This window comes from Oncorhynchus clarkii, unplaced genomic scaffold, assembly GCF_045791955.1.
Source record: "Oncorhynchus clarkii lewisi isolate Uvic-CL-2024 unplaced genomic scaffold, UVic_Ocla_1.0 unplaced_contig_12313_pilon_pilon, whole genome shotgun sequence".
NCBI classification, from domain to species: Eukaryota; Metazoa; Chordata; class Actinopteri; order Salmoniformes; family Salmonidae; genus Oncorhynchus; species Oncorhynchus clarkii.
The window spans coordinates 195,001-209,713 of record NW_027257970.1 but is presented as its reverse complement, the minus strand read 5'-3'; the positions used below and the strand labels follow the sequence as shown (position 1 = coordinate 209,713).

The window sequence follows — 14,713 nt, the reverse complement described above, 5'->3', positions numbered from 1 at the left end:
TTTGACTATGTACAGACTCAGTTTACGGTTAATTTTGTATTTGTTTATTTCACTTTTGTTTAGTATCTACCTCACTTGCATTGACAATGTTAACGTATGTTTCCCATGTCGATAAAGACCCTTGATTTGAATCGAATTGAGATGAGTTAAAAAACGTTCCCATTCTAATCTAATCCCAACTTGATTCAGTTCTATAATGTTACTCTACTTCTGGGATCCTCACCTGGACTGGCTTGTCTGTGAGGAGCTGACTTCTTATTCTGTAGGAACAAGAAAGGTCACAGATATACAACCAACTAGAACAGACTCACAGATATACAACCCACTAAAACAGACCCACAGATATACAACCAACTAGAACAGACTCACAGATATACAACCCACTAGAACAGACCCACAGATATACAACCAACTAGAACAGACTCACAGATATACAAACCACTACAACAGACCCACAGATATACAACCCACTAGAACACTCACAGATATACAACCCACTAGAACAGACTCACAGATATACAACCCACTAAAACAGACCCACAGATATACAACCCACTAGAACATACTCACAGATATACAACCAACTAGAACAGACTCACAGATATACAACCCACTAGAACAGACCCACAGATATACAACCAACTAGAGCAGACTCACAGATATACAAACCACTACAACAGACCCACAGATATACAACCCACTAGAACAGACTCACAGATATACAACCCACTAGTACAGACTCACAGATATACAACCCACTAGAACAGACTCACAGATATACAACCCACTAGAACAGACTCACAGATATACAACCAACTAGAACAGACTCACAGATATACAACCCACTAGAACAGACTCACAGATATACAACCCACTAGAACAGACTCACAGATATACAACCCACTAGAACAGACCCACAGATATACAACCCACTACAACAGACTCACAGATATACAGCCCACTAGAACAGACTCACAGATATACAACCCACTGGAACAGACTCACAGATATACAACCCACTAGAACAGACCCACTAGAACAGATCCACAGACATACAACACACTAGAACAGACTCACAGATATACAACCAACTAGAAGAGACAACACACTCCAGAGGGGTATACTACATAGCAGGATCAATGAGGTAGCCAGCTGACTTTGATAAACAACCAGAAATAACTCTAGATGTTCTGGTTCACTAAGCAAGCTTATCAGAAGGGAACCATGCCACTCTCCCAGTAGCTTGGTTGGTGAATAAAACCCTGGGAATTCAGACAGACAAACAAGTGTAATGAACTTCTTTGTGTATTGATGTGATGTGTTTAGGTGAGCGGACACCTGGGGGGGGGCGATTGATCTGTGAGTCGTCCTTCGTGCCCACCTCTCATACCCTATAATTCTTGTATCTTTTTTTTTTTGTGTGACTAATTTGCATACAGGTCCTGATTGGCCGATGAGGGTCAACCCTGATTAGAACCAGCTGCTGCTCATCTGTTGTTCTTTACAAATGCTGTTTTGAATGCAAATGAAAGTGTCCCTCCTGTACACACTGAAGAAGACTGTAGAGACACAACGTCTCTGATGCAGTAAAACCCTGAATAATGAAGTAAACTTCACTAGACATATTATTGAGTAGGATCCATTACACTGAAGAAGCTTAACCAGACATATTATTGAGTAGGATCCATTACACTGAAGAAGATTAACCAGACATATTATTGAGTAGGATCCCATTACACTGAAGAAGATTAACCAGACATATTATTGAGTAGGATCCCATTACACTGAAGAAGATTAACCAGACATATTATTGAGTAGGATCCCATTACACTGAAGAAGATTAACCAGACATATTATTGAGTAGGATCCCATTACACTGAAGAAGCTTAACCAGACATATTATTGAGGAGGATCCCATTACACTGAAGAAGATTAACCAGACATATTATTGAGTAGGATCCATTACACTGAAGAAGATTAACCAGACATATTATTGAGTAGGATCCCATTACACTGAAGAAGCTTAACCAGACATATTATTGAGTAGGATCCCATTACACTGAAGAAGCTTAACCAGACATATTATTGAGTAGGATCCCATTACACTGAAGAAGCTTAACCAGACATATTATTGAGTAGGATCCCATTACACTGAAGAAGATTAACCAGACATATTATTGAGTAGGATCCCATTACACTGAAGAAGATTAACCAGACATATTATTGAGTAGGATCCCATTACACTGAAGAAGATTAACCAGACATATTATTGAGGAGGATCCCATTACACTGAAGAAGATTAACGAGACATATTATTGAGTAGGATCCATTACACTGAAGAAGATTCACGAGACATATTATTGAGGAGGATCCCATTACACTGAAGAAGCTTAACCAGACATATTATTGAGGAGGATCCCATCACACTGAAGAAGCTTAACGAGACATATTATTGAGTAGGATCCCATCACACTGAAGAAGATTAACGAGACATATTATTGAGTAGGATCCATTACACCTCTTTGTTTGTCACTAAGAAAGCTTCACTTAATTAAGTTTGTGTTTTTGGTTGTTGATTCAGTTAGACCATGTTCCCCAAGGTCATTGAATTGAGAGAGAGAGTGAGACAGAAAGAAGTGAGAGGCCATTCAAGCTGGTCACCAGGACGACGATTAAGGCCCCGCCCCCCCAGCAACCTCTCTGATTCAGAGGGGTGGGGTTAAATGCAGAAGACACATTTGGGTTGCATGCATTGATTTGTTCAACTGACTAGGTATCCCCTTTTTCCATCCTCACAATACATCTGTTATTTCAGAATATCTAGACAGGTTGGCTGGCTATTGACCCTGCTTTGTAGTACACCCCCCCCTCAGCTGTACAAGTTCCTGCCGTAAAGTGTTCCTAGCTTACACAGTCATTACTCAGTAGTATAGTGACACGCTGCCAGAAAAAGAGCCTCTGAAAGGAGCCTTACCTTCTTCACGTTCCCTGAGTGGTCTGAAATACAAAGCACAACACAGCTGAGTGTACAACACTACACACACCTGCAGAAAACATAGTGTCAAAGAAAACACACACACACACACACACACACACACACACTTTAGTGGTTCTACCTGAGTTGCGTCCGCAGCCTGGTACTCTTCCCAGACATTCTTTATGAGCGGCCATTCTGCAACGACTACAACGATACCCCTGGAAGAATATCCCCCTGAGAGACAGAGAAGGAGGGAGGGAGAGGAGGGAGGGAGGGAGAAAGTATAGAGAGAAAGAGACAAAGAGGGGGAGAGAAGGAGTGAGGGAGGGAGGGAGACAGAGAGAGAGAAGGAGAGAGAGAAGGAGGGAGGGAGAGAGTATAGAGAGAGAAGGAAGGAGAGAGAGAGGAGGGAGGGAGAGAGTATAGAGAGAGATAGAAGGAGGGAGGGAGAGAGTATAGAGAGAGAAGGAAGGAGAGAGAGAGAAGGAGGGAGGGAGGGAGAGAGTATAGAGAGAGAAGGAAGGAGAGAGAGAGAGAAAGAGAGAGAAGGAGGGAGCAAGTATAGAGAGAGAAGGAAGGAGAGAGAGAGAGAGAGAAGGAGGGGAGGAGCAAGTATAGAGAGAGAAGGAAGGAGAGAGAAAGAGAGAGAAGGAGAGAGAGAGAGAGAGGAGAGAGACAGAGAGAGAGAGAAGGAGGGGAGGAGCAAACATAGAGAGAGAGAAGGAGGGGAGGAGCAAGTATAGAGAGAGAAGGAAGGAGAGAGAGAGAAAGAGAGAGAGAGGAGAGAGAGGAGAGTGAGATTGTGAGAAGTCAAACTATCTATCTTTCTATCTATCTGTCTGTATGACGAGTACTATTTAACCATTTAACTGAACAGTCTATGACTTGGGGTGCTGGAATCTGACCATTTTTAGGGCCTTCCTCTGACACCGCCTGGTATAGAGGTCCTGGATGGCAGGAAGCTCGGCCCCAGTGATGTACTGGGCCGTACGCACTACCCTCTGTAGCGCCTTGCGGTCGGAGGCCGAGCAGTTTCCATAACAAGGGTTGCAGCCAGTCAGTGTGTGTGTGTGTGTGTGTGTGTGTGTGTGTGTGTGTGTGTGTGTGTGTGTACCTGAGGAGCATACTGCAGGCCTTGCAGGAGGTGGTATCTTCAAAGCAGTGCATCTGGAAGTCATGACTGTTGGCAGTACAGTTCTCTGGACACATGTTGGACCTGCGGATCAATCAAACAATCAACCAATCAACCAATCAACCAATCAACCAACCAAATAAATCCACCAGTCAGTCAATTAGTCAATCCCTCCCTCCCTCCCTCCCTCCCTCCCTCCCTCCCTCCCTCCCTCCCTCCCTCCCTCCCTCCCTCCCTCCCTCCCTCCATCCATTCACCAATCCCTCCCTCCCTCCCTCCATCCATCCATCCATCCCTCCCTCCCTCCCTCCCTCCATCCATCCACCGATCCCTCCCTCCCTCCATCCATCCACCAATCCCTCCCTCCCTCCATCCATTCACCAATCCCTCCCTCCATCCATCCACCAATCCCTCCCTCCCTCCATCCATCCCTCCCTCCATCCATCCACCAATCCCTCCCTCCCTCCATCCATCCACCAATCCCTCCCTCCCTCCATCCATCCATCCACCAATCCCTCCCTCCATCCATCCACCGATCCCTCCCTCCATCCATCCATCCACCAATCCCTCCCTCCATCCATTCACCAATCCCTCCCTCCCTCCATCCATCCACCAATCCCTCCCTCCCTCCATCCATCCACCAATCCCTCCCTCCCTCCATCCATTCACCAATCCCTCCCTCCATCCATCCACCAATCCCTCCCTCCCTCCATCCATCCCTCCCTCCATCCATCCACCAATCCCTCCCTCCCTCCATCCATCCACCAATCCCTCCCTCCCTCCATCCATCCATCCACCAATCCATCCCTCCCTCCATCCATCCATCCATCCATCAATCCCTCCCTCCCTCCCTCCCTCCCTCCCTCCCTCCCTCCCTCCCTCCCTCCCTCCCTCCATCCATCCACCAAACCCTCCCTCCTTCCTCCATCCATCCATCCATCAATCCCTCCCTCCCTCCCTCCATCCATCCACCAATCCCTCCCTCCTCCCTGGCTTCATCCCTCCATCCACCAATCCCTCCCTTCATCCCTCCATCCACCAATCCCTCCCTCCTTCCCTCCATCCATGCACAAATCCCCACCTCCCTCCCTTCATCCCTCCATCCACAAATCCCTCCCTCCCTCCATCTATCCACCAATCCCTCCCTCCCTCCATCCATCCACCAATCCCTCCCTCCCTCCATCCATCCACCAATCCCTCCCTCCCTCCATCCATTCACCAAACCCTCCCTCCATCCATCCACCAATCCCTCCCTCCCTCCATCCCTCCCTCCCTATATCCATCCACCAATCCCTCCCTCCATCCATCCACCAATCCCTCCCTCCATCCATCCACCAATCCATCCCTCCCTCCCTCCATCCATCCACCAATCCCTCCCTCCCTCCCTCCATCCATCCACCAATCCCTCCCTCCATCCATCCATCCACCAATCCCTCCCTCCATCCCTCCATCCACCAATCCCTCCCTCCCTCCATCCATGCACTATTGTATGACTCACAGGGCCATCTCAAACTGCTCCAGCCATTTCTTCTTGAGATCTCTGGTCTTGAAGAAAAGGTCGTATCCTGTCTTCCCATAATAGTCTATAAGCAGGAAGAAATGTGACCACTACACACACACACACACACACACACACACACAGGATAAGTTTAGTACAAAATGTGGGGAGAGGAGAAGACAAGACAGGTGAAGGAGGAGAAGACGAGAAGAGAAGAAAGAGCAGAGAAGAGGAGGAGAAGAGAAGGAGAAGACAAGACAAGAGAAGGAGGAGAAGACGAGAAGAGAAGGAAGAGCAGAGAAGAAAAGAAAAGAGGAGAGAAGAGAAGGAAGAAAAGAGGAAAGAAGAGAAGAGGAGAAGGAGAAGACAAGAAAAGAGAAGGAGGAGAAGACGAGAAGAGAAGGAAGAGAAGAGGAGGGGAAGAGCAGAGAAGAGAAGGAAGAGAAGACGAGGGAAGGAAGAGAAGACGAGAAGGAAGAGAAGAGAAGAGGAGGAGAAGAGAAGGAGAAGACAAGACAAGAGAAGGAGGAGAAGACCAGAAGAGCAGAGAAGAGAAGAGGAGGAGAAGAAGAGGAGGAGGAGAGCAGACTAAGCTACCTTCTTGCTGTCCTTCTCCCCGGTGGTCTCGTCTCGTAGCTGGTAGTACTGCAGGTCTATAATCTCCTTCAGTTCCATCGTCTCCCCACTCTTCTTCTTACACACTAGCATCGCCTTGTCAAACAGGAACGCATACCTGACACACGCACACACACGCACGCACACACACACACACACACACGCACACACACGCACACACACACACACACACACACACACACACACACACACACACACACACACACACACACACACACACACACACACACACACACACACACACACACACACACACACACACACACACCGTTGTAAAACAACAATACAGACCTCACACTCACTCACACGCATACCTGACCCCCCCCTCCCCCACACATACACACAGACTAACACATATGTGACCCTCCCCACACACACACCCACCTGTCCTGTTTGGACTTCTTCTCTGAGGAGCTGATCTTCAGTTCCCCATCTATCTTGGGTCGTCCGTACAGAGCCAGAGACTGAGTCATGTTCTCTATAGACAACTGGAAGGTGGTGATCTGTTTGATGATCTCGTTGTCTCTCTTTACCTCGTTCACACACTGAGCCAGGTCCTGAAACACACATACACACACACACACGAGCGCACACACACACACGCACACACGCACACACGCACACACGCACACACGCACACACACACACACAGTTTACCCTTCCAGTAAAGTCTGGAAGAGGAGCTCATGCTTGTCCTGTTAGTAAAGTCTGGGAGAGGAACTCATGCTTGTCCTGTTAGTAAAGTCTGGGAGAGGAACTCATGCTTGTCCTGTTAGTAAAGTCTGGGAGAGGAACTCATGCTTGTCCTGTTAGTAAAGTCTGGAGGAGGAACTCATGCTTGTCCTGTTAGTGAAGTCTGAGAGAGGAACTCATGCTTGTCCTGTTAGTGAAGTCTGAGAGAGGAACTCATGCTTGTCCTGTTAGTAAAGTCTGGGAGAGGAACTCATGCTTGTCCTGTTAGTAAAGTCTGGAGGAGGAACTCATGCTTGTCCTGTTAGTGAAGTCTGAGAGAGGAACTCATGCTTGTCCTGTTAGTATCAGTGAAGCCTGGAAGAGGAAGGTCAACTCACTCTCATGGCGTCTAGAGCTGTCCGAAGGTTTTCTTTCTCTGTATTGCTGGATGTGTGTTTCACCAGCTCCTGGTAATCACATTACACTATTAACACTGATGCATTTAAGCCACATGTGTGTTGAGAAACCACACACACACACACACACACACACACACACACACACACACACACACACACACACACACACACACACACACACACACACACACACACACACACACACACACACACACAGTGTACCTGGAGCAGTAGGTGGTATTTGAGGACTCTCTGCATGGGAACCATGAGTAGATCACGCAGAGAGAACCTGCCACTGTTAGCCCTCTTAGAGCACTCCTAGAGAGGGGGGGGGGGGGGGGGGGGGGATCAGTTCAGTGTAAATTAAAAGAGAATAAGCTACTTCAGAGTATCCACCTCTCTGTCCTCCTCCATGTTTCATATGGGTGATGTATCCACCACTATTCTCACCTCTAGTTTCATCTTAACTCCTTCCTTCATGGCGGACATCTTGTCCAGGTGTTTAGTAGCTGCTTCCACCTGACTGCAGTACCGCCCATACGGCAACAACCTGGGAGAGAGAGATATATTTCAGCAATAAGGCTCGAGGGGGTGTGGTATATGGGCAATATACCACGTTTAAGGGCTGTTCTTACGTAAGACGCAACACTGAGAGCCTGAATACTGCCCTTAGCCGTGGTATATTGGCCATATATCACAAACCCACAAGGTGCCTTACTGTAGAGCTGCCGCTTTAAAGGTGCGAGACTCTAACCCGGAAGCTTACAAGAAATCCTGCTATGCCCTGCGACAAACCATCAAACAGGCAAAGCGTCAATACAGGGCTAAGATTGAATCATACTACACCGGCTCCGAAGCTCGTCTTATGTGGCAGGGCTTGCAAACTATTACAGACTACAGAGGGAAGCACAGCCGTGAGCTGCCCAGTGACACGAGCCTACCAGACGAGCTAAATCACTTCTATGCTAGCTTCGAGGCAAGCAACACTGAGGCATGCATGAGAGCATCAGCTGTTCCGGACAACTGTGTGATCACACTCTCCATAGCCGACGTGAGTAAGACCTTTAAACAGGTCAACATACACAAGGCTGCGGGGCCAGATGGATTAGCAGGACATGTGCTCCAGGCATGCGCTGACCATGACTACAGACCCGTAAATGACTACATACCCGTAGCACTCACGTCCGTAGCCATGAAGTGCTTTGAAAGGCTGGTAATGGCTCACATCAACACCATTATCCCAGAAACCCTAGACCCACTCAAATTCACATACTGCCCAAACAGATCCACAGAAGATGTCATCTCTATTGCACTCTACACTGCCCTTTCCCACCTGGACAAAAGGAACACCTATGTGAGAACGCTGTTCATTGACTACAGCTCAGCGTTCAACACGATAGAGCCCACGAAGCTCATCACTAAGCTAAGGACCCTGGGACAACACCTCCCTCTGCAACTGGATCCTGGACTTCCTGACAGGCCGCCCCCAGGTTGTGAGGGTAGGTAGCAACACATCTGCCAGGCTGATCCTCAACACTGGAGCTCCCCAGGGGTGCGAGCTCAGTCCCCTCCTGGACTCCCTGTTCACCCACGACTGCATGGCCAGGCACGACTCCAACATCATCATTACGTTTGCAGACGACACAACAGTGGTAGGCCTGATCACCGACAACGACGAGACAGCCTATAGGGAGAAGGTCAGAGACCTGGCCGGGTGGTGCCAGAATAACAACCTATCCCTCAACGTAACCAAGACTAAGGAGATGATTGTGGACTACAGGAAAAGGAGGACTGAGCACGCCCCCAATCTCATCGACGGGGCTGTAGTGGAGCAGGTTGAGAGCTTCAAGTTCCTGGGTGTCCACATCAACAACAAACTAGAATGGTCCAAACACACCAAGACAGTCGTGAAGAGGGCATGAAGAGGGCAAAGCCTATTCCCCCCCAGGAAACGAAAAAGATTTGGCATGGGTCACTGCATTTCACTGTAAGGTGTATTCAGCGCACGTGACAAATAAACTTTGATTTGATATTTCTCTACCTCTCTTTGTATTTGATGAAGACCTGGTAATTGATTTGATATTTCTCTACCTCTCTTTGTAGTTGATGAAGACCTGGTAAAGGTTCTCGGCATTCAGGGTTAAGATCGAGGTCTGGATCTCCCCCAGCAGACTACGATGGGTTACAGCCAGATCCTACACAGAGAGTCAGAGAGGGAGGGGAGGAGAGAGAGAGAGAGAGAGAGAGGGAGGGGAGGAGAGAGAGAGAGAGAGAGAGAGAGAGAGAGGGAGGGGAGGAGAGAGAGAGAGAGAGAGAGAGAGAGAGAGAGAGAGAGAGAGAGAAAGAGGGGGAGGGGGTAAGAGGGGGAGGAGGAGGGAAATGATGACTTCATATGTTGGGGGCTGTTTCACACATAGTTTACCCTGTACCCACACAGTTTACCCTACACACATAGTTTAACCTACACACACACAGTTTACCCTATACACACAGTTTACCCTATACACACACAGTTTACCCTGTACACACACAGTTTACCCTACACACACACAGTTTACCCTATACACACACAGTTTACCCTGTACACACACAGTTTACCATGTACACACAGTTTACCCTACACACACACAGTTTACCCTACACACACACAGTTTACCCTACACACACACAGTTTACCCTACACACACACAGTTTACCCTACACACACACAGTTTACCCTACACACACACACACACAGTTTACCCTACACACACAGTTTACCCTACACACACACAGTTTACCCTACACACACACACAGTTTACCCTACACACACACAGTTTACCCTACACACACACAGTTTACCCTACACACACACACACAGTTTACCCTACACACACACAGTTTACCCTACACACACACACACAGTTTACCATACACACACAGTTTACCCTACACACACACAGTTTACCCTACACACACAGTTTACCCTACACACACACAGTTTACCCTACACACACACAGTTTACCCTACACACATAGTTTACCCTACACACACACAGTTTACCCTACACACATAGTTTACCCTACACACACACAGTTTACCCTATACACACAGTTTACCCTATACACACACAGTTTACCCTACACACACAGTTGACCCAGTACACACACAGTTTACCAGTACACCCAGTTTACCCTATACACACAGTTTACCCTATACACACACAGTTTACCCTGTACACACACAGTTTACCCTACACACACACAGTTTACCCTATACACACACAGTTTACCCTGTACACACACAGTTTACCATGTACACACAGTTTACCCTACACACACACAGTTTACACTACACACACACAGTTTACCCTACACACACACAGTTTACCCTACACACACACAGTTTACCCTACACACACACAGTTTACCCTACACACACACACAGTTTACCCTACACACACACAGTTTACCCTACACACACACACAGTTTACCCTACACACACACAGTTTACCCTACACACACACAGTTTACCCTACACACACAGTTTACCCTACACACACACAGTTTACCCTACACACACACAGTTTACCCTACACACACACAGTTTACCCTACACACACAGTTTACCCTACACACACAGTTTACCCTACACACACAGTTTACCCTACACACACAGTTTACCCTACACACACAGTTTACCCTACACACACACAGTTTACCCTACACACACAGTTTACCCTACACACACAGTTTATCCTACACACACTGTTTACCCTACACACACACAGTTTACCCTACACACACACAGTTTACCCTACACACACACAGTTTACCCTACACACACACAGTTTACCCTACACACACACAGTTTACCCTACACACACAGTTTACCCTACACACACAGTTTACCCTACACACACACAGTTTACCCTACACACACACAGTTTACCCTACACACACAGTTTACCCTACACACACAGTTTACCCTACACACACAGTTTACCCTACACACACAGTTTACCCTACACACACACCTATGGAGATAATGACTTCTTTCTACAGTCACTATACAAAACATTAGGAACACCTGTTCTTTCCATGACTGACCAGGTGAATCCAGGTGAAAGTTAAGATCCCTTATTGATGTTCAGTCAGTGTAGATGAAGGAGAGGAGACGAGTTAAAGAAGGATTTTTAAAGCCTTGAGACAATTGAGAGATGGATTGTGTATGTGGATCATTCAGAGGGTGAATGGGCAAGACTAAACATGTAAGTGCCTTTGAACAGGGTATGGTAGTAGATGCCAGGTGTACCGGTTTGTGTCAAGAACTGCAACGCTGCTGGGTTTTTCACGCTCAACATTTTCCCGTGTGTATCAAGAATGGTCCACCACCCAAAGGACGTCCAGCCAACTGGACACAACTGTGGGAAGCGTTAGAGTCCACACGGGCCAGCATCCCTGTGGAAAGGCTTTCCACACCTTGCTGTGCCCTGACAAACTGAGGCTGTTCTGAGGTCAAAGTATTAGAAAGGTGTTCTTAATGTTTGGTTTAGTCTGGTTGAGTATAAACACAACAATATGTACAGAAGGAAGAACAGAACATACCGCCGTGTTGATGAAGATGCTCTCTATGTCGTGAGGCTGAAGGAACTTCTGGAGGGGCTTCATGAAGTGCTACGCACACAGAGAGAGAGAGAGAGAGAGAGAGAGAGAGAGAGAGAGAGAGAGGGAGAGTTCAGTTTGACAGCAGTAAGAGAGAGAGAGAGTTCAGTTTGACAGCAGTAAGAGAGAGAGAGAGAGAGAGAGAGAGAGAGAGAATTACAGTTCAGTTTGACAGCAGAGAGCGAGAGAGAGAGAGAGAGAGAGACAGAGAGAGAGCGAGAGAGAGAGAGAAGAAGAGATATAGAGAGAAAGTGAGAGAGAGAGAGAGAGAGAGTTACAGTTAAGTTTGACAGCAGAGAGAGAGAGAGAGAGACAGAGACAGAGACAGAGACAGAAGAAGAGATGTAGAGAGAGGAGGGAGAGAGAAGGAGAGAGAGAGGGAGGGAGTAGGAAGAGAGAGAAGAAGAGAGCTAGAGAGAGAGGGAGAGAGAAGGAGGGAGCGAGAAGGAGGGACAGAGAGAGGATGAGAAGGAGAGAGAATGAGAGAGAGAGAAGAGAGCTAGAGAGAAAGAGAGGGAGAGAAGGAGGGAGAATGAGAGAGAGAGAAGAAGAGAGCTAGAGAGAGAAAGAGAGAGGAGGGAGAAAGAAGAGAGCTTGACAGAGCAAGAGAAAGAGAGACGGAGGGACATAGAGAAAGAGAGAAGAAGGGACATAGAGAATGAGGGACATAGAAAGAGAGAAGGAGGGGCAGAGAGAAGGAGGGATAGATAGAAAGAGGGGCAGAGAAAGAGAGAAGGAGGGGCAGAGAAAGAGAGAAGGAGGGACAGAGAAAGAGAGAAGGAGGGACAGAGAAAGAGAGAAGGAGGACAGAGAAAGAGAGAAGGAGGGGCAGAGAAAGAGAGAAGGGGGACAGAGAGAAGGAGAGGAGAACAGAGAGAAGGAGATGAGAACAGAGAGAAAGAGAGAAGGAGGACAGAGAGAAAGAGAGAAGGAGGTACATAGAAAGAGAGAAGAAGGACAGAGAAAGAGAGAAGGAGGTACATAGAAAGAGAGAAGAAGGACAGAGAAAGAGAGAAGGAGGGACAGAGAGAAAGATAGGAGGTACATAGAAAGAGAGAAGAAGGACAGAGAAAGAGAGAAGGAGGGACAGAGAGAAAGAGAGGAGGTACATAGAAAAAGAGAAGAAGGACAGAGAAAGAGAGAAGGAGGGACAGAGAGAAAGAGAGAAGGAGATAAGGAGGGACAGAGAGAAAGAGAGAAGGTCAGAGAGAAAGAGAGAAGGAGGACAGAGAGAAAGAGAGAAGGAGGACAGAGAAAGAGGACAGAGAAAGAGAGAAGGAGGACAGAGAGAAAGAGAGAAGAAGGGACAGAGAGAAAGAGAGGAGGAGGACAGAGAGAAAGAGGACAGAGAGAAAGAGAGGAGGAGGACAGAGAGAAAGAGAGGAGGAGGACAGAGAAAAAGAGGACAGAGAGAAAGAGAGGAGGAGGACAGAGAGAAAGAGGACAGAGAGAAAGAAAGGAGGACAGAGAGAAAGAGAGAAGGAGGACAGAGAGAAAGAGAGAAGGAGAACAGAGAGAAAGAGAGAAGGAGGACAGAGAAAGAGAGGAGGAGGACAGAGAAAGAGAGGAGGAGGACAGAGAAAGAGAGGATGAGGAAAGAGAAAGAGAGAAGAAGGGACATAGAGAAAAAGAGAAGAAGGGACATAGAGAAAGAGAGGAGGACAGAGAGAAAGAGAGAAGGAGGACAGAGAGAAAGAGAGAAGGAGGACAGAGAGAAAGAGGACAGAGCGAAAGAGAGAAGGAGGAAAGAGAGAATGAGGACAGAGAAAGAGAGGAGGACAGAGAGAAATAGAGAAGGAGGAAAGAGAGATTGAGGACAGAGAGAAGGAGGACAGAGAGAAAGAGAGAAGGAGGGACAGAGAGAAAGAGAGAAGGAGGACAGAGAGAAAGAGGACAGAGAGAAAGAAAGGAGGACAGAGAGAAAGAGAGAAGGAAGACAGAGAGAAAGAGAGAAGGAGGACAGAGCGAAAGAGAGAAGGAGGACAGAGAAAGAGAGGAGGAGGACAGAGAAAGAGAGGAGGAGGACAGAGAAAGAGAGGATGAGGAAAGAGAAAGAGAGAAGAAGGGACAGAGAGAAAGAGAGAAGGAGGTACATAGAAAGAGAGAAGAAGGACATAGAAAGAGAGAAGGAGGTACATAGAAAGAGAGAAGAAGGACAGAGAAAGAGAGAAGGAGGGACAGAGAGAAAGATAGGAGGTACATAGAAAGAGAGAAGGACAGAGAAAGAGAGAAGGAGGGACAGAGAGAAAGAGAGGAGGTACATAGAAAAAGAGAAGAAGGACAGAGAAAGAGAGAAGAAGGGACAGAGAGAAAGAGAGGAGGAGGACAGAGAGAAAGAGGACAGAGAGAAAGAGAGGAGGACAGAGAGAAAGAGAGGAGGAGGACAGAGAAAAAGAGGACAGAGAGAAAGAGGACAGAGAGAAAGAAAGGAGGACAGAGAGAAAGAGAGAAGGAGGACAGAGAGAAAGAGAGACGGAGAACAGAGAGAAAGAGAGAAGGAGGACAGAGAAAGAGAGGAGGAGGACAGAGAAAGAGAGGAGGAGGACAGAGAAAGAGAGGATGAGGAAAGAGAAAGAGAGAAGAAGGGACATAGAGAAAGAGAGAAGAAGGGACATAAAGAAAGAGAGGAGGACAGAGAGAAAGAGAGAAGGAGGACAGAGAGAAAGAGGACAGAGCGAAAGAGAGAAGGAGGAAAGAGAGAATGAGGACAGAGAAAGAGAGGAGGACCGAGAG

The 14,713-nt window shown here is 47.4% G+C and overlaps 1 protein-coding gene across 3 annotated transcripts in view; it reads right to left on the bottom strand.

Moving 5' to 3' along the window:
* The window catches only part of LOC139394325 (proto-oncogene vav-like), an 84,794-nt gene that overhangs the window by 13,469 nt on the left and 56,612 nt on the right, over positions 1 to 14,713 (bottom strand). For all 3 annotated transcript variants that reach the window (XM_071142365.1, XM_071142366.1, XM_071142368.1), the window contains 12 exons: positions 11,924 to 11,992; positions 9,426 to 9,529; positions 7,785 to 7,884; positions 7,557 to 7,652; positions 7,314 to 7,382; positions 6,628 to 6,800; positions 6,205 to 6,340; positions 5,608 to 5,717; positions 4,092 to 4,193; positions 3,117 to 3,211; positions 2,975 to 2,997; positions 224 to 260 (listed from right to left, as the gene is read on the bottom strand). In XM_071142365.1, the coding sequence (XP_070998466.1) occupies positions 224 to 260; positions 2,975 to 2,997; positions 3,117 to 3,211; positions 4,092 to 4,193; positions 5,608 to 5,717; positions 6,205 to 6,340; positions 6,628 to 6,800; positions 7,314 to 7,382; positions 7,557 to 7,652; positions 7,785 to 7,884; positions 9,426 to 9,529; positions 11,924 to 11,992 (1,114 nt within the window). The remainder of the gene's footprint in view (positions 1 to 223; positions 261 to 2,974; positions 2,998 to 3,116; positions 3,212 to 4,091; positions 4,194 to 5,607; positions 5,718 to 6,204; positions 6,341 to 6,627; positions 6,801 to 7,313; positions 7,383 to 7,556; positions 7,653 to 7,784; positions 7,885 to 9,425; positions 9,530 to 11,923; positions 11,993 to 14,713) is intronic.